Consider the following 20,856-nt stretch of genomic DNA (forward strand, 5'->3'; position numbering starts at 1 on the left):
CTTAAGAGGAGCAAATACAACTATTATGGAAGGTCAGAACAAAACCAGAAAGTGTTTGACTCAATGATTCCTATTCAGGAAGGAGCCTTTTTACAGAAGGTGGCTACATAAGCACATAAACATGACTCAAATCCCCATTTTTTTTTTTTTTTTAAATCATCTCCACCAACACTACTTCTGCCTTTTCTGCTTCCTTCTGGACCATCTTCAAGAAGTGTCTTCATTTTGAAGAATATTATTGGATGCTAAAAATACCAATCTGTACTCTAGCACTCCTGTGGTTGGTTTACTCTGGCCAGCAGCTAAGCACCCACACAGCTGCTTGCTCACTCCCACCCCCTCACCAATGGGACAGGGGAGAGAATAAGAGCAAAAAAGTGAGAAGACCCGTGGGTTGAGATAAAGACAGTCCTTGGGAGGGTAGGTGATGCAACGACAATCTCTCACCACCTCCCACAAGCAGACCTGTCCCCAGCCAGGCCCCAAGCAACAGCCGCCTTGGAAGACAACATCCTCCTGCCCCCCACTTTCTTCCTCTACCCCTGCTTTTTATTGCTGAGCATAACATTATATGCTATGAAGTATCTCTCTGGCCAGTTTGGGTCAGCTGTGCCTGCTGAGTCCCCTCCCAACTCCTCACCCACCCACAGCCTACTCATTACAGGGGGGGCAGGGGCAAAGCGGAAGAAAGAGAAAGCCTTGACACTGCACAAGCACTGTTCAGCAACAGCCAAACCAATTGCTTGTTATCAATACAGTTTTAGTGAAACATCCAAAACTCAGCACCGTGTGGGCTGCTATGAAGAAAGATAATTCTATCCCAGCCAGAGCCAATACAACTCTGTTCTTCTCCAGGAAGCAAGCAGGCCCATTCCCACCTAAATTTCAGTTATGGGTTTTGGTTTTGCTTTCAAGTCATCCACAGTGGGGCTTAGTTTTGGGTGTCAACATTGGTGCGGGTTTCTAGGCTCCCATTATAGTCAATGCAGTCAGACGTCAGAAACCTCTACAGGTCATCCTAAATCTGACATTAGTGCCCAACTAAATGAGTAAGTATCTATAGCTGTCAATAAAGGGAACCTAGTTGTCTACCTCAAACCTAGCTACTTAAGGCTAAACAAGGCAAGCTTCCCCTGGACTAATTCTCCGTGATTAAGTACGGAACTTAGGGCAAGAAGGAGAATGTATCTTGTTGGAAGAAAATGCACAGATTTGTTTCCACAGTATGTGGGAACAGATTCCACATACTTACATAATGTTTATCTGGGTTATATCTCTTCTGATATGTAAACACAGACACTTGTTTGATTCGGCCATCTTGTTTAAGAGAATACGTTTTAGCAGAAAATGAGAGGATGGGTTCATCGTTAGAAGGTAGACCTGAGAAACGCAGCTGAGCCAAATTGTGAATGAAGAAATTAAATTTTGTGGCAACACTTCCCAGACTAGATTCAATCAACCTAGAAGAGAAAAAATAACGTCAAATACTAGAGCACATGTCAGAACGTACAAAAGTAGTTCTGTCAATGAATCAGACTTAAGCCTAAGAAAAATAAAAACCAATTTCTTACTGACAGAGAAACAGTTTTTAAACTAAAAGTGATCAACTGGCTACATAAATAGCATATCAGCACTTAATAGTCAGTATCCAAACTTTGGAATAGGTTGTCATTGAAGAAGTGAAGTCTTTCCAGAGTTGGTAAAAAAGTCACATGCATACTACTGCAGTTTCCCCCATATATTTAAAATTAGGTACAACAACACATTTTTTAACAGATAGCAACAACTGAGTTGCTGCTATATACACAGGCCCCCTACTTGCCACACTGGAGCATCATCCCTCCCCACCCAGTGTGCAAAAGCACTTCTTGGAAGAGAAAACTTCTTCCCATGCATTACAAGGTTCCCATCATATACACTGCTATTAAGCAATTTAGGATGCATTCAAAATGCAAGTCTCAAACAGCCGAACAGAATGATCTGCTCTCAGTATTTCAAACAAAATTTCTGTACAAGGTTACTCTTAAAGGCAAAGTATTTTAGCACAAGCATTAATCTTATATGAAACTGATCTTATTATGTAGTTCACTGGTTAACTGATATTTTATGATTGTACAGTGTAACTACTCAACTTCTACAGACACGCTTGTGAACATCCTTAGTCCATTTTTTTCATAGCAGAAATCTACCAGCATCATCTTCTTAATGGGACATATTTTAGTTTTCACTTATCTAGTACCTTGTAAAGAAAATGGTAGCTTCTGCATCTGTTGTTTGGGGCTGGAGAGCATCCTGGACATACTTCAAGTCCTGAACCCCACTTAGTTCTGGTAACCCAGATGAAAGCATCTGCAGGAATTTACAGTTTTAATGCAATAAAACCAATATACTTTTACATTGAAATGATTAAAACCTAGACCATCACATTCATTTGAAGCTGCACTAACTTGCTAAATGCTAACAGCAATAGCCAACAATTACTTACAATCAATGGTTATTCCCTTCACCATTTCTGCTCAGTTAAAAGCAGTTAAAACACTTTGCCATGTAATTTATGGTATCTTAGTTTTACTACCTATCTGTTTCCTGAGAATTTAGAAAAGCTTAAAAGAAAAATCCAAATACAACCTTCCTAAAAAGGTAATTCTGAAGTTTCTGGCTTTTAAAAGAATGCAATAAGAGTTTCTGCAGCATTAAAAGCTTAGCATTTAATACAATCCAATAACAGAGATCTATCAAGTTTCAACTGAATAATAAAATGATTACCAATGAAAGTAGGTTAAGGAAGAGGTTTGCATGTTTTCTTATCAAATTGTAAGCTTGACAACAGAGATCCACAAACAATTGAAAGCGAATAGTGGGTTTTTCACCACCATTAATGACATAAGCCATATCCGATGTTAGCACAAAAGGAGCTCGATCCCTGTTCAAAAAGCACAGAATTCATAAGTTATTTATAAGGTCTCTTCACTTGGTCATGTGCTTCCTCCTCCCCTCCACCCCCACCCTGAAGTAATGATATTACATAATCCATTAAAGTGATTTTACTTTTTTGGGTTGGGTTCAGCTGCTTAGTGCTGTCACAGATTCCCAGCACATTCACATGGTACTGGGCCTACAGCAGATCTCCTGGGGCAATGCTTGGAGGACAAGTTACCTTACAATGCCTTCCATCCCTCATTTCTGGAAGCCATAACACCCTAAAACAAGTGTAATGACTATATTAGCACCTGACTAAAACGTAACTCCTCTATCCTGGATACAGATTATCTTCTCCTACACAGAAGATCAGTAAATACAAACTTGCTGTTCACTCTTCTCTATAATGGTGACATTCACTAGTGTTTCTATAAGAGTCTGTTCTCATTTGTTTCACACTCAGAAATTCAGATGACGTAAAAGGTCCTGGCACTCAATTTCTCATTTGTTGATGAAGTTTACCTAACAAGTATGCAATACATAATTACATTAATATAGCTAAAAAGGTGAAACTACACTTGTTTTATCCAATATTCCGGAAAAGTATGACACCAGGATTTATGTCAGATGTAAGGCTCCCAAATAGCAATAAAAAGTTATATTAATCTTTTCCTGAACCAAAATACTTGGGTTTTATAACTATTGTAAAGGAACTCCCATTGAGATTTGCCAAGTGTGTATAGCACAAAGCTCTTAAGGAATGAGTGCAGTTTGGAAGTATGGAAGATAAGTGACATTTAGGAGACTAAATTCCTTATTTCAATCTACCTGTAGCTAGAACAGTAATTTTAATTGAAAGCTATGCCTATGTGTTTTGAATTAAAACAGTTCCAGAGATCAGAACATGGAAATAGGAAGCTGGAGCCTTTTCAAAATTAATTCTATACAGTTAAATTTGAATACATTCTGGAAACTCAGTTGTTAAATTGGAAGATACTGGCTTCATAATGAGAACAGCAGATAACAGGAATTTAAAAGTTAATGCTTAGAATTATAATGCTTATAAAAATATATTAAAAATTACTTAATTCTCTACATTGCTTAGCTACAGAAAATACCTTTTAAAGCTACCAAACATTTGTGCATGACCCAAAAATTTTCCAAAGTCAATGTGAAACATATGCCCTGTGTTTCGAAGCATTATGTTATCATTGTGGCGGTCACAAATTCCCAATACATAAGTAGCTACACAGCATCCTGCACAAGAGTAAATGAAGTTTTCTGAAGCCTGGGAGGGAGAGAAAAAAAGTTAATTGAGATCAAATATCAGTGGAAAAACAGCATTTGTGCATTCAACAGTCCACCCTGACAAACGTAAAATCCAAGCCAGGCAAGACAGGCCCTAAAATTTGCTTTTTTCCAAAATAGTGTTCTTCAAACAGATAGCTTTGCAAAAATCATTAGATAACTCACTTCCCAGCAAAAATGGTTGTTTTGTTTTTTAAATAAGTGAAAGAGAAAAGAGGAGTTGAAGACAAATCACAGAAAGAAATAAATTTTAGCAAAGAAAAGGGTGCAAGACTTATTTTTCCAATATGTTGTAACAGCGTTGTAGCCAAAAGAAAACCTTTTATTTTTTGAATCCCATGTGCTTGTATAAGAAGAGGCCATTGCTCCTATACCACAATTAAGAGCAGCCACCATTCCTCCCTATCTTAATTTTCAAGCACATTTTTTCTATATCTGATAAAAACTCCTGATGTGAATCCTGAGAATCCATCTGGCTCCTTTTTAGTTACATAAGGGATTTTCATTTGCTCTTTTTCAACTATAGGAAAAAACCATCAAGTTTCCTAGAGATATAAAACAAAAATTTCAATGGAAGATCTGGAATAAGAATTTCATTCTTTCATAAGATGGTATTTAAACCTTTTAAAAGATCTTCAAAAAAGAACACTGAAAAAAGTTACCTTTTCATATTCCTCCTCTGTAGGATTATACTTTCGCAACCATTCTGCCAGAGGCTTGTCTTTAAAAGAACCTGTCACTCCATATTCGACTTGAATTTTCCTAAGTGTATCTGAAGCAGGAACAAGCTCTACCATGCCTTTATATAAAATATAACAAAGTGTATTTAACCATCTCCTTCAGTTATAATCCATTTTCATTATTCAGTAGAAACTTTCTTGACAATGATGGATTTTATAATCTTAGACTAAACTTCTTTCAAAACCCAGTTATGTTTAAAAATAGTGCTATTAGTCTACTAAGCATTTCTGCAGACTGTATTACAAAGCATACCATGAAACACATGTAGCAATCCAAGTTAGGCTTAACTTTACTACAATTAGTTACGGCTGCTAGAATGCACATCTAAATTACACTTTGAGTAATTACTTCCTACTACATAAACTAGTATTGGTCTATAAGCAATAACTGCAAAATATTTTTATGCTGACATTTCTCATACACTGACACTTAAGTAATCTAGTAACTTTAACTGCTGTCAAGTGTTGAAACAGATGAGACTGTTGCTCCAGAAATAAGGCAACGGGCTTTACATGTGGCCTTATTTTGGAGATACCATTTACTAGAAGTATTTGTATTGCTAAATCATAAAAGGAAAATATTTACTCACTTAACAGAATTTTAATTCTATCTTGGCAAGAGCCAAGATGATTTGCCTTATTAAAGGCAAATCTGTAATTTACATCCATTTTTCTTTCTCACTTTAATCCTTCAAGTAATTTAGGAATACTAATATTAGCAGCAACAAAAAAACAATGTAACATGCTATGCAATCAAGTCATCATGCAGAGAGGAAAAGCCGTCTGTTTCTCTAAAAAGCAAGTCTTGCATAAACAGAAGCTTTTTGCTTAGTTTTGCCAACCCAAATTTCCAACATTTCCATGTATTTAAGCGTTTTCATCCTGCTGTTTAGCATCTGACTGAAGAAATATTGAAGTTATTGTTTATACTCTTAAAGATCTTCTGGGTCCTACTGGCTAGCTCTAGAGAATTAGCGAAAACTAGCAAAAAGCATGTTCAAGGTGCAGGGTGGTATTTACACTCGAACTCGGAGATCTGTGACCTAGTTTGAAACCTGAAAGATAGCATCATATTCCCAAGGAACTTCTACCCACATATGACACTAACTCTGGGGGATAGCGTGTGTGTGCGTGCATGTGTTCTAAATTTTTCTTCCTTTTGCATGTTTCAGTACATGAATGATATGCCCTGACTCAACTGCAGCAAATTCTAAATACTTTAGAATTTCAGTTTTGACTTGAATAATTTCTTTCACCATAACTAAACTTTCAGACTGAGGATTGCTATGGCACCGTTATTTTCTTGGGTTACAGTAACGGCATCCAGAAAAACCTTAGCTCTGATTATGTTTACTTGTTTGCACTGCTGTTAATTGACAACAGAACACGTAAGAATCTCAGGACTCAAGAGAAGAAACACATTTAAATGCAACTCAGCCATCAGGAAATTCAGAACAATTTAACTTGGAATACTCTTGACCACTGAAGTTCCTTGCATGGAAGGCTTCTAGCCTTCCACTGTTTCTTGAGCCTGCCTCTGCACAGAAATTTTTCCACTATCAGTGTGACAAGAAATTGAAGTGGGGGAGCAAAGATTATAGGCAGCATCTGGTTTTGCACCTCGGTCTTTTCCAGTTGAGAGACACTTGAAGATAACCATCCGTAGATCCAGTCCCTCCTGCAGCCAGATCTTATCCATAATCTTTATCATTTGTAAAGCCAACATGTCTTGTCTCAGATCTTCTCCAACCTTAAAATGGAAAAATAAAAAAGTTAAAGACATAATAAGCTTTCAGAAAAACTAAACTTCACAGATTTTAATTGCTTTACATTTCTGGGAAGTGACACATCATGCTACTTACTCCCTCATAGCTATGCACTTAAAAAGAGAAATAAGCTACATTTAAGCTTTCACATGCAGTAGACTTTCACATTTTACCACCTGTTCAGACATTGGTTTCTAGATACACGGGAGCAAACTCACAAAGTAACTAAGCTTATTGGTCAATGCTAAAGCTAATCTATACCAATGAAATAGTGATTATCAGTCAGATTTTTTCCTCCAATGCGTATGTAAGGCCTACCTTAAACATCACGTTAATTTCTTCTCCCAGAGGGTCTGCATTTATCAGTGCAACTTTCAGTGGTACTGCATTGGAGCTGAAGAACGAACATGCCTACAAGTAGATTTAGTGTTAATACTCAAAAAGGACTATTCCGGCTAACCCAGAAAACAAGACATTATGACAACAAGCAGGTCTGACACACAATGAGCCTATTCAGACTTTTAACACTACGATGCTGGCAAATACGTGCTTCCTTTGAATAAAGAGCCCTTTGGCTGTTATTTGTTGAATTCTTGTACAAAAGCCAATAGTGCTGCACAGTGATGTTTTATACATTTTGAAGGGAAGAGTGAATAAAACGTGGATAAATATTTTATCAGTAGCTTTTCTGAAACCCAGAAGATATATAAAAAAGGACATTTGCATGTTTCACAGTATTTTCTCATTTATCTGCTTTCAAGTACATCCTCATGATTTAATAGTTAGAGCAGAGAAGGAAAGCAAGACAAACTGTCTCTCCACACAGGATTAAATCCAGTGTTCACAGACCTTTAGGTTCTCAGTCATGCATGATGGTATAATCAAGACTGTGGTTAAGCAGATATTGTCAAACCTTGCAGAGTTCTGGAAAAGTAATTTACCTGCTTCTCCTACATTATTACTTGCTGGACCTTCACAATAAAATAAAGCTACTGTCTGCCTCCCTGGATTCAGTGCATCTCTTGGATACAACCAGTAACAGGTGGTTTTGCCTATTTCACAGTATCTACTGATTGTTTGAGCTTTATAACCTTGCTCAATTTTCTCTTTTGATTACTACTGCTAACAGGACCTTTCCATGCACTTTGAGTACTCCCCTGCTTTACTATACTCAGGATTGTTGGTCTCAAAAGAGACCAAGTCTGAAGAAATAAGTTATTACAGATATATATATATTTTTTAATACAAGTACCTTTATTGGTTTTACACAAGTATTTGTATAAATTTTTTACAAAAAGGTTTTGAAACTCTGGATGTGCAGTACCTTAATATTTAGCTCTTTCGCCACAAGACTGGGATTGAGAGGCAAACGGCATTTGTTCTTCAAGAAAAATAACTGCACACGTTCCATACCATTTTGCAAGGCAGCCTGCAGACAAAAAAAAATTCAGCTGACATTTTCCTAGCTGGAACATCTACAGAAAACTTCTGGACAAAGTTATCTTGAAGCCAATGTTTTAACTCCTCAGTGTCAAAGGAATGCTAGAAATTATAACTGCTGTTTTAACTATTAAAAATACATAAGCCTAGCAGTACAATACTAACATCACACAAGTTTGTGGACTTTTTTTTTTTGACTGAACCAGATGATAGCATCTCACCCTATCAAACTATAAGTTCATATTATTAGCATATAAACAGATATCCCATTCTTTCGCATAATGGGATTATTCTTCTGCAGTTATAAGCTTAAACTCAATTACAGAATCACAGAATCACTAAGGTTGGAAAAGACCTGTAAGATCATCAAGTCCAACCACCAACCCAACCCCACCATGCCCACTAAACCATGTCCCGCAATGCCACGTCCACACGTTCCTTGAACACCTCCAGTGATGGTGACTCCACCACCTCCCTGGGCAGCCCGTTCCACTGCTTCACCACTCTCTCAGTAAAGACATTTTTCCTAGTATCCAGCCTAAACCTCCCCTGGCACAACTTGAGGCCACTTCCTCTTGTCCTGTCGCTAGTCTCTTGGGAGAAGAGACCAACAATTCTGGTTTACTGTACGCAAAAGCCATCCTACTTTCTTACCCTATCACCTCACACAATCTTACATTTCAGATGACTGACAGATTTGTCAAAAACATCAACTTCATTAAGCCATTTCCCTGTTAAAATGCAGAGCAATAGATTCATAGATCTTCCTGTATATTTTATGTAACATCCTACTGAACTTAGACTAAAAAGGCAATTGAGTGGATTATTTTGAAGGTATACTCAGTCTAATCTTCCTAAAGAATATTAAAAATATATACACACCTGCCGAGCAGATCCGCTTGTTTGCTTCACTCTTTCTGCTACCATTCCAAAAAGCTGCACCAGTCTGGTCTGCTTCTCGAGCTCTTCCCTCAGCCTTTTTCCACAGACTGAAAGAAAAGCTCCAAGAATTTGCTCATACCTTACACCAAACTTTGCGTCATACAGTGTATCCTTAAGAAGCCTGAAATAAAGGATTTAAGTTTTTGTAAGGAAAATACTGCAAACAACGCAATACTAAGACATTAAAATATTTTAATGAATCAGTGCTACATATATCCGAAGTGACTGATATATAGGATATAACACAGCAAAGAAGTTTGTGCCTTGTAGAGGAACTGTCTGTGTTTTCATGAAAAAAGCCCCAGGATCTAAATTTTGTATACTCTCCATTCAAAACATTCATTGTTATGAACTATGTTATTAAGAAAGAATATTTTTTTCTGGAAATATTAATCTTATAATAAACATTAAGTGAACAATGGAACAAAGAACATCTTACCAATATAGGTAGTGCGCTATTCTAATGCTTCCCAGTGCCCGAGCCAAAAGAAATTTGACAAGAGCACTGTCAAGGTAAGTTTCATACTTCAATGCCTAAATGCAAAGAAAATTAAATAAATCAGGTCTGGACTTCATTCCAGATGAAGACTGAGATTTTATGACTAATGCATAGACTGAATCACCACAAATCCATAGGACAGTCACAGAGCGATTATTTACTCAAATTGTTTTTCATACCATGCATTAAGGTTATTAAGTATAGAGGCATGTAGTTGCACTTCTGCTACTAGTAATCAGCAATTCCTTTGGGTTTTCAAGAGCAAAAAAATTCAAACTTTAGTGTAGGCAGAAAGTCTTACCTGCACAAATTGAGGGAGGAAATCTGTTAACTCATCATCACTTAATGCTTCTATCCAATTCACAGCTGTATTTCGTACTTCCTGATCAGCAAACCTAGAAAGTCACCACAAATCCACATTAAGTTTATTTTGTTCATGTTGGATTTTTTTTTCCTCTTTTTGAGATCTGCTAGATACAAAAGAACCAATATAAAGTCTTTAATAGCTCAATAAAGGACCTACAAGTTTGAGGCCCTTTATTACCTGAGATGCAAACACATGTGCGTGTTTAGGACAAGCATACTAATATCTCAAAACTTCAGTCTTGATAGCTTGGCTGTATAGCTTGCTTTCCTGTTGCAATTTAGATTTCAGAATCCTAACCACTATTGCTATTCTTTCACAGCATGACTTGGTTAAGTCTACATGAAAAGTAAGCAAGTGTTCTTCAAAATTTTATGAAAATTTAGCTTTTACTACAAGAAATTCAGCAATATTTTCCACAAGAATGCCATTCAGAATCTTCTACTGAAGAAAAGTTATTTAAAGCACAACATACAGACACTTATTTACATTGTTTTTCTTACTTTGAATCAAGTAGTTCCAGTGCAGCTAAGGGTGATAAAGGAGGCCACTGCTGAAGTAATGAATATATTTCTGGAAGACTTGCCCAGTCCCAGTGAGGGGCACTAACCAGTATTTTTGGTAGGCTACTAGCATGACTATGACAATAATATCTCTTCTCCCACAAAAATTCTTTATCTTCTTTTGATAGCCTGCAGACAAAAGCATTTCAGTTTTTAACACACATTACAGACCATCACCTGAATAACCCCAATGCTACTGGTCATTGTATACATACAGATAATTTAACACAAAAAGGAATGAAATTAATATGACTATTTCCTCCACAAAAGTCAAAACAAGAAGCAAAATAAAGCCTCAAACATTATGGAACCAGTTGTTCAACATTATCATTTGGGCGGGACAAAAATAAGTTTTAGTATAATCTGAAATGAACCAAAATGTTAATGTTAGCTTGGTGCAGGTGAGTGGGAAAGCCTGCCAGAAAAGCTTCCGTGGCATATGAACAGCCACTGCTGAAACTGGCACTGCCCACTGTGACTGAAGAACTGCCAAGCAGGAATATGCATATATAACTGGCAGTCAAAAGGGTAGCAATCTTTAACAGGAGAATGTTATGACACCGGCCATGGAAAGCACAAGTAAATTCATTAAGTCAGCACCATTACTTCGGAAGTTTAATTCAATCTCTTGTTTAAGTCTCCACAGGTCTTCAAAAATAAACTAGAAACATATTAAAGAAATTTAGCAATAAATAAGCATTCCATATCCTAACCACAAATTGTCACATACAGAGACCATAGCAGAAAAGGACAAACATACCCAATAGTGTTATCCTTGGTGAGAATGGCAAGGAGACGTTCTCTCAATGGTTTTTCTAATGTTTCTATGGAATGATGCACAGTAGTCTTTGCAGCTTGAGGAATTTTATATTCAATATCAAAAGTATGGGATGGGAAGTCAATCTATTAAAAAAAAAAGGGAGATGATGCAAGTCCTTAAAAACAGTACAGAAAGCCCCCCCTCTCAGCAACCTCAGACGTTTAGGCATTCCAACTCCTTCGTTCTGCATTTGTAACGGTTTTCAGATACTGTTCCCTGATTATTTTTTCTTCTATCTCAATTCTTCTACATAACTATGGTGCCTAAACATATGACAACTGTGTTGTTGCACAACCCAGTAGTTGGAGTACTCCTCAGAAGTGATGTGAGAATGCTTAGAGCAGAGACTAATCACAGAACTATTAGCAGTTTCAACTCAACCACCAACTCCGACCATATTTTGGGAGTGCTAAGCCCCACCTAATAAGGTACCTTCTCTTTGGAGGGAGATTTGGACTCTGAATTTAGAACGAGAGGTGCTGATGTTGTATAAAGAAATGGGAATTGCTATTGTTTGAGTCTAGACAACTCCTGTCCCAGCATACATTTCTATAGATCGCTTTTGTCCCAGTTCTCTCCCAATACTGATAGAAATTGGAAATGCCTTGGTAGTACATGCTCTTACTTCAAGAAAGTGATTCAATAACTGACTTGTATACACTTAGAGCAGCTTTCCATTGTTTGCCCTTAGTGTTTAATAATCACTATTCTATACTGGCTTTCAAATATGACTTAGCAATATTGACACTTTCCCCAAACATTAATTGATCTATTACCACTCATGCAAGAGTTACAAGTCACAATATTCAAACAAAACATAGTCAGATCAAGTCAGAATTATATATAACCTGCAATACTATTCTTTCTGTATTTCCTTTCTTACTGGCCATCCCTGACGCATGATGTGGATGTGATGAGGTCCAGAGTTGCAAGAGCTTTGTCCCACAAGTTAACAATCTGAGGGGGAAAAAAGAATATACAGATAGTATTGTCACAATCTGTTTACTTCAAGGTATTAGTTATTAAAGCACTATCTGGTGAAGATCAACGGTCACTACAAGGAAACAACGCCAAAATATTAGTATAGGAGAATATGTAAACTGAGTATGTGTTTCTACTACAGATAAGAATTATCTTATGACAAGTATTTCAACATTGATGTTCAGAAAAGAACACAGGAAATCAAACTGTACTAGCCAATACAGTCTGGAGCTTAAAAAAGGGAATTATGATCATCAAGTGTCAAATGAATTTCTTTCTTTTCACTGGATGTCTTCGGTACTTTAAGTCCTTCAAAATGCTGCATACAATTTTTACATGGAAAAGGCAAAGAAAAAAGTTCAGTGCTGACACAGCTGACCCAGCTAAATTAAGTGCTCCCTACTTAAGGGAGAAATTCTTTTGCCTCTGAGGAATAAACTGAACACACACACACACACACACACACACACCCCGCTTCTTAACTTCTCAGAAAAAAGGCACAGGCATGTGAATAGTATAGACATTGCCATCCACCCGGACCATCCACCTTACTAGGTTCTGCAAGTACATATCAGGTGACATTTGTATTTGTCAATTTACTCCCAATATTAATACCATTTCCAGTTTTTGTGAGGCACAACTGAGGATGCTTCATAAATCAGTAAGCACTGAATATTCGGCACAGAAAGCTTCTATCAGTCCTTAAAAAAAAAAATCAAAAAGTCTCTGAAGACTGCTTGAAGGCCAAGCCTTTAGTATATTTTGAAAGATGCTTTAGGGTTTATATGTGTTTCAAAAGAAAGAACAGCTCTTTATATGTAAATATTGATTAAGTGGGAGCTTATGACGCCAATACAAATCACTAAATCATGCCACTACAGCGTAACTGAACAGCTTGTTCTTTTTAATAATTCTCCAGTTTAATACACTTCCCACAGCCTTCTGTCTCATCCACAAGTAAAGATATTTTAAGCCACTCCACACACACTTCATCTGAAGGGATTTTAACTTGACTACGGATTGTTCCAAAGCACATATGACTTTTTACTCTTCCTATGTTTTAGTTAGCTAAAAGTTTTAGCCCCTGCTATTCTCAACATTTACTGGAATATTTGGCTAGTATGTTTAATTACCTAGGTCTGGATTTAATTTAGGTAGACTGCAAGTGGATTAGACCACTAGCATCTCTACAGCTGCCACACACAGGCCATTCAGTAAACCCTGGCACAACATATTCCATTGCAGTGCTCTGCATAAACAGAAAATACAGTTTTCTCTTCAAACTAACTACTATGAGAACACCATGCAGCATGAAGACAAGATAAATTTGCAGTTTGAATCAAAACAAAAGCTATATTTTCAATCAAAGACTGTGAAAAGTGATATTTAGATAGGAGACCAAAATGCAACATTTAAACAGAAGGCTGAAATAAGCATCATTTATGAAAAGAAATCCTAGTTTCAGTGGTGACTGAAAGCCACTGCAGGCCATCTTTGCAATGCAGGAAAGCCTAAACTCTTAAGCACCCCCACACCGTTGGAATCATCACTATACAAGAAGGGAAGCGAAACAAGTAGAGCCATATCTGGAACCAGAGGACGCAAACCACACAGAACAGATACAAGCAATACATAGAACTGTCCAGGAAAGACTCTGTTGTGTTTCTGCAGCCTTGGCTGACAATTAAATATGACAATAAATTATTATTTAAGCTTCTAGGAAGACCTAGAAGTCAGAAGCACATATAGATAGGAAATCTTAAGCATAAATCCTGAAGCTACTTTGCAATGGTGTGATCACTTTTGCAACATCATGCTTAATTCTGGCATCCGTGGTTCAATTCTATTGGTTAAATGTTTCATTGAATAGCTACCACACTGATAAGCATTTCGGAATACACTTCGTAATGGAAGTTTCAAGGACAAGACAACTTAAATAAATCCAGGAATACTTAACTGAGGGAAGTCATTGTAGGCTTTTCATTCTTAGTGAAAAAGGTATAAGAGGATCCAACAGCAGTACTTGAAGGAAGGCCAGTTCAAACTAGAAATATGCCCTAATTTTAACACAGTTGTTAATTATCCCTTTATTTTCATTTTAATTTTTAAAATGAATCCAACTCTGAATTAAAAGGAATCATTTCAGAACATCCTGTGATCTCTATTATGCAGAAACAGGCTGATGGAAGAAATGGCTTATTTTTCCTATCTATGAAAAACCATCTGTATTTTAAAATATATCATAAAATTTAAAATAGTATTTTGATTCTCTTGCTGGCTTATATTGCCATCCTACTATCAGATTTAGGGATTTTTAAAAGGATTAAAGAAAAAAAATCAATATATCCAAAAATTCTCCAGTTTGGCTCCTACATATGTAAACTTATGAAACATGCAGCACTGAATATTTTGCAGCCAAGGTGAAGATGCCTCTAAAGAATAATAGTACTTTGAAATACTGCAGACCTTAAATTAAAGGTCTTTTATTTCTAAAAATTTGAGCCATCACCATATTTTGCTCTACAAACAGGACTGCATAAGATAAGAGCTATTCTTTCCTATCTTAAGACAGCTTTAAGGCAAAAGTGCTTCTTTCCCAGTGACACGACAGAAGCATAGCACATTGTTTACCTGCTGTCTGGATTCTGTTCTGTATTGCACTAGACACTATTCCTGCTGAATCCAAGGCTTGCTGCAAACACTTTTTTTACAAGTTGCATTCTCTATCACCATGGCTCGTGAACTGGCTGAAAACTGGCTGTTTACACTTCACCTGCTAAAACATATGAATACTGACTGAACTGCCTCTAGCAAATATAACATACTTTAGATCTTCTAATCAGATATTAGAACTCATGAAATGCCACTGCCAAGACTGTACTCCTTCAGTAGAAGGGAGGCTATCAATTCAGTAGACAGTGACACCTGCAAATATTTCAAGTGCGTATGACTTACAGGGCATCACCTGAACATCAGTGGATTCCTCGAAGGACAATTTGAGTTATACTTACACACTCAACTGCTGCATACTTACAAACAGTTGGTACTAACATGATCTTTTGGCCCACATTACTGTGAAGATTTCCTGCAAATAAAACCACTTTCATCCGAACAATATTCAATGTCCTCCAGCAGGTAAGTTTTTTCAGCCAGTTAGATGGAAATACTACAATACAGGACTGTGTTTTGTACTCTATTTAATTGAAGGTATTATTTCCATAACAATATAGTTTATGATTCTTATCTTTATCATGGCCTACTACATTCGGTGACAGAGAAGCAGTTTCTATAGTTATGGGAGTGGAGTAAGCTTTATATAGAGTAAATCATATTAATAATCTTACCCATATTTTGGATACCTACCGCCTAAAATCAAAAAGAGGTAGAGAAACCTGACCCAAAATTTCCGGGCCCTTTCTCTGCTTATTTGAGTCAGGAGAACTCCCACTACTTTGATTTAGTATTCCAAACAAAGTCAGACATAAGACTGATTCCAAAGGCAGCTGTGAAATCTGGATGGGGAAAATTATTCTGTAAAATAAAAGTATTAAACAGTAAGTCAGAGGAAAGACAGTTGTTAGTAAGCTACAGGCTTATCCATATAATCCATAGATGCCTCTTGCTTTCAAAAAGTTAATTAATATTGAAGAGCAAGTGTTACATTTCCATGAAATTATATTTCACTCCACTTTATCTCCTGTACCAATAGTTTGCAAAACCTGCTAAGTTACATTTCTGCACTGTAGCCAGATTTAGAACAACCCTTTTTAATCTTTGTCTGTTAAATCACATTCCTTACACAGAACCACACTGTCCAGCATAACCAGTCTTCCCACTCAACTCACTATGACAACAGACACAATTCCATGTTAGCTGCCTCCTAATATCTCAGATTTAGAGTCAGCTGACAATAGTTTTCTATCCAAATGGAAGAATCTATACAGAACTACTGAAAGCTAAATTCAAATGGTACAAAACCAGCACCCATAAACAAAGCAGCTGAGGAGTATACACCTGACTGAGCAATTCAAACTCAGATTTTTGTTTACACTGTTTTTATTGCTTAAAGTGTTCAAGTTCAATTTTCTGTAACACACCAAAATATCATCCTAAAATTTATCACAGTGTATTACTAAGCCAGTTACTTTATGAAACACTACAGCTATATTAAGCAGCTTACAAGCAATCTGATACATCTTTCACTGTAATACACCAATACCTGCTAGCAAAAGGTCTGACAATTAATCCCCTGTATCATCAGGGAAAAAAAGGTAGTTGATTACTCTCTGAAGGCATGTATTTTAGAACTTGAAACTCTCATTCCTGGTCTGAAATAATTTGTCACCGTAGACTTTCAAGGTATTCCTCAGGGTCTATCTCTGACCTTTAAAAACAGTCAGGAAAACTGATATAGGGCAACGTGGAGCTCACCTGATGCTCCAGTTATGGCAGGCTGCCTGATAACTATTAAGTGGAGAAAAGTAAGCTGTGCATCGATAATGAAAAATATTTTCCCCTCTCAGTTATCACCTGCCATCCTCTCCCTATTTCTTCTCTGCATGCCTTTCCTTCTTCCTTTCCACCCTCTTCTGCTGCCCCATAAGAGAAACTGAAGTTTAGTAGCTCAAACCAGACATTCTCATATGCCATAGACACATACTCTTAAGCACTTACGCATCTGCTCTCTTTATAGAAATAATTGTAAATGAGATTTTTAAATTCAGATACAAAGTTGTTACAATGTATTTGGAACAAGAACTGATTCAGAATTAACGTTAGTAAGAGTGAGTTGCTTTTCCTCCCCATTTACATAATTTGAGCACTGCTTATAGGGAAGCTTTATTCATCCTTCTTTAAGCAGCACCAGCTGTTCCCATTACAAGGAATGCTATGATCTTCCCAGTTCTTTATAATTGCATACTACAAATACCTTAGCATAGGGCACTTTTCCAGCATTTCCATTCACATTTTTAAAAATGAGTAGTGAAATACTATTTGGAAAAATATTTCTCATTTTGGTCAGTAAGTCTCACACATTGTTCTTTCAACGTTTCAAATGGAATCAGAAGCAAGAGTTGTTTGAATGACTGTATTCAGCAGCTAGCTAGGTACTAGCTGAACCAAAATATTTTAGTGAGTTTTAACATGCTAAAGTCACTTACAGTTCATCCCATTTAATCAAGTAGAAGAAGTTCTTGTATGTGCCAACCTTCTTGGACTGAACAGGTTTAAACAGATCTTTTCCATTATGGGTCAGAGAACAAATCAAGTAGTACTTTTCATAACTGGACAAGGAAAAGAAAGTAAATTAAATGAACTAAAAAAAATCCATAAAATGATGAATTTTACAATTAATAAATTACTCACTTCGATACCCAACCGGAAGAAATTCCATGTGCAGCAAATATTGTAAACTGGAGATGTTCTGTGGCAGTCCATGCTTCCTTAGTACTCTTACAATCTTTTGGAGAAATTGCTGCAGAACTGCCACATGAATTCACGTGGAGTCGCAGAAGGGCCTCAACTGCTCTTGTTAACTGGTCTATACTCACTTTCAGAGGGTTTTCAGGCTGCAGCGAACCTAAATGATAATTTATCTTTAACACATATCTTCCTAAAACAGCCACCTGAAAGCAGTTTTTTAAATAAAATTGAAGAGCTTGACTCACCAGATGAGCTCTTGCTAGTGTCATCACCACATTTTAAGGATACCTGCACAGTAAAGTTAAAGCAAATTTCAGTACCAAGAAACCCATATTAATTTTCCATTGCTCTTAAGTATCTTGTACAGAAATTATGGAACATCTTAATTAGGCCCATATTTGGGTTTATGTAACACATCTTTTTACTCCAAATTCCTCAAGAGTTAACTGACAGCATCACAATTTCCATATCATGCAGCAACTATTCACCAAGTTTAAAAGCTCATGTTTTGTCAAGTCACAACTGTTTTGACACCCTTCATGAACTCTTAAACGACACAGAACATTGGAATATTGCTCAGGATACTCTAACTTCTCTGAGTAGAGATAAATTTGGGTCAGGGCTGTTATGGATGAAAGCAGAAGCTGTTAGCTCTATTACCCAGTAATTTAAGTCTGAACAGCTGTTTTGTTTATGGCATTTGTTAAGGTATCTTTTGTAGGTAGAGTTACTATAAACTTACTGAATAAAAAAAATGTTAGACAACTGAGAAAACTGAACAGCAAGTACTGTCACTTTATACTATCTGCTGTGTCTGCTTCTTGGTCTGCTAAACTGGAAGTCTAAACATGATACAGTATTACAACAATGTCTAGTCTCAAAAAGGACACTGTTGAACCCAAAAGGTGATAAAAAAATCATGGGAATTTACTCCCTTCTAATAAGGAAGGGTTTCATGCCAAATTCAAGTTCTAATAAAACTAAAACTTTTAATGAAAACTAAGTTTGAGATTTAAAAATAAAAATTCCTAATTCCGAGAAAAATCTACTAAGTTTGCCACAACTGCTGCAGAAGAATAAAAGCTCTCCTTACACTTTTAGTGTATTAATTGAGCATCTTGTTAACATCAAGTTTTAATTACCAAAAAACTTCACATTCTTATAGAAAACATGCAGCAACTCAAGGGGAAAAAAATTAAAATCACATTATTTTCCACTTTCAGAAAAACTGCTGTATGTTTCCACCATACTTGTCAAGTAGTCCAAGTACTTTTGGATGACAGGATGCCAAACTGTTGAAACAGCACTATACACGAAATTTTCTACTTGACAATTCACTGTTTTCTTTTACTTCTTCCAACCACAGAACAACTACTTAAAAAAATAAATCAAACAATCTCTTACATAAGATTTAGATGCAACTGGCTCCAAACTTCACAGCAATTTCATTTCTGAAAGCAAACCTATATGCTTTCATACGCATTAGCTTAAACAGTAATGTTCATCACAACAGAACTGCAGGGTTTTACTGATAAAAAGTACTTTTTTCAAATTCTACTGGGAAAGCATTATTTTTGTAAGTTATTTTTACACTGTAATCTAATTATTTCTACAGTTTTCTCCTATCAAAAACCCAAACATTGAAGAAATATTTGATATGCTGTATTTCACTAAGTTTTCCTTATGTCTTCTGCATTTCCCTGCAAGAATTTTAGTTCTTGTGACAACTGTATTTATTTGGTCTATGACTTTTGCAAGACTTCTGCTCAGTATTACAAAAATATCATTGAACTGATGAAGCCAAAAGTGAATAGAAAAGCACACGAATCACCAGTCTAATAAGGCAGCAGCACAACAGAAACAGCATTACAAGACTATTAAGCTTTTTTATTTGCCCACTTCTCCACTTAATGACTGGTTTTGACAATGTGATTTGAGACCAATTCTACTCAAGTGAACTGTTCATTGTACAGCAGTTTTACCATCAAAATCTGTGCTGTTTAAGAGATTTTTATTTTTGTCCACACGCTCAGGAATGCAGGAGCATGAACTGTTAAGAGTTTGAAGATGCTATTGCTATTCACATAAATACTGCACAGAAAATACATGATGTGAATTCCTCCTTTAAGTATAACTGCATTGATTTTAGAGGGCATGAGCTAGCTGTCAGTTTCCCTCGGTCAGATTTAGTAGCATCTACTGTTACATAAGTCTGTAGTTACAGAACCAGAAAACAGTATTCTAAAACTAGTTTTAAAACATCACTATTTAGAACAGGAAAGGATTCCAAGAGCAAGTGATTAACACATTAACAGCATAGAGATGTTAAAATAAATAGAAGATATCAGGTAAAATAGAAAAACCAAACATTACCCTGACCGAACTGTTGCTGGTATTTGCAGCTATCAAAGATTATGAAATAGTATTTAACAGTGTTAAAAAGCATACCTCAGAATGCAATTTATAGTGTGAAAGTTTACCTCAGCATTTTTAGTCCTTGGAAGATTAACAGCCCTCCTTAGCTTCTTTACCGATTCAGTTATTGCGGGAGTCTCTACGCAATCCAATGTAGAACAGATTTTTCTGACAGTCTTAATTACGTGATCTACTGCTTTATGCTGGTTCTAATAGGGAATGTATGAAAGAACAGATTGATCTGATCACAATTGTGAAACGCAATATTGCTTTAATATTTATTTTTTAGAATGGATTGCCAAGAAGTTTTCATTATGAAATGCATATCTCAGCTACATTAAACTGCGGTGTAATAATCTGATTAAACAAAAACCTCAGTATTGAGAGCTTCTTTATAGCTCAGTTATCAATGCCAAAGACATAGGAGTAGTACGAATTCTAGAATGGCATCCTAGGAAGCATTAGGAGGTTTCCAACAATTTTTCTATTAAGTTGTAGGCAGTCAAGTATTTTCTAATGAGATATTAAGCTCAAATTGCCTCATGGCATAAAAAAGTATAGTTCAAAAAAGGATATTCAATTAGCATGAGGAGGAAATGCTAAAGAAGCAGTGTTTCAATTTCAGCCCTTTTAGAATAAACATATAGGTTCAAATTACACTTACACTACCGTATA

At 36.4% G+C, this 20,856-nt stretch overlaps 1 protein-coding gene across 4 annotated transcripts in view; it reads right to left on the reverse strand.

Moving 5' to 3' along the window:
• PIK3C2A (phosphatidylinositol-4-phosphate 3-kinase catalytic subunit type 2 alpha) overlaps positions 1–20,856 on the reverse strand; it is a 41,007-nt gene that overhangs the window by 5,682 nt on the left and 14,469 nt on the right. For 3 of the 4 annotated variants that reach the window (XM_059826153.1, XM_059826151.1, XM_059826152.1), the window contains 19 exons: positions 20,247–20,390; positions 18,012–18,054; positions 17,710–17,923; positions 17,505–17,627; positions 15,706–15,873; positions 12,210–12,318; positions 11,302–11,444; positions 10,482–10,670; positions 9,916–10,009; positions 9,555–9,649; positions 9,056–9,236; positions 8,058–8,162; positions 7,052–7,144; positions 6,588–6,717; positions 4,890–5,026; positions 4,038–4,207; positions 2,767–2,923; positions 2,240–2,349; positions 1,253–1,460 (listed from right to left, as the gene is read on the reverse strand). In XM_059826153.1, the coding sequence (XP_059682136.1) occupies positions 1,253–1,460; positions 2,240–2,349; positions 2,767–2,923; positions 4,038–4,207; positions 4,890–5,026; positions 6,588–6,717; positions 7,052–7,144; positions 8,058–8,162; positions 9,056–9,236; positions 9,555–9,649; positions 9,916–10,009; positions 10,482–10,670; positions 11,302–11,444; positions 12,210–12,318; positions 15,706–15,873; positions 17,505–17,627; positions 17,710–17,923; positions 18,012–18,054; positions 20,247–20,390 (2,613 nt within the window). The remainder of the gene's footprint in view (positions 1–1,252; positions 1,461–2,239; positions 2,350–2,766; positions 2,924–4,037; positions 4,208–4,889; positions 5,027–6,587; positions 6,718–7,051; positions 7,145–8,057; positions 8,163–9,055; positions 9,237–9,554; positions 9,650–9,915; positions 10,010–10,481; positions 10,671–11,301; positions 11,445–12,209; positions 12,319–15,705; positions 15,874–17,504; positions 17,628–17,709; positions 17,924–18,011; positions 18,055–20,246; positions 20,391–20,856) is intronic. The other variant, XM_059826154.1, reaches the window with a different exon arrangement.

The sequence above is a fragment of the Gavia stellata genome, chromosome 17 (assembly GCF_030936135.1).
Source record: "Gavia stellata isolate bGavSte3 chromosome 17, bGavSte3.hap2, whole genome shotgun sequence".
Classification (NCBI taxonomy): domain Eukaryota; kingdom Metazoa; phylum Chordata; class Aves; order Gaviiformes; family Gaviidae; genus Gavia; species Gavia stellata.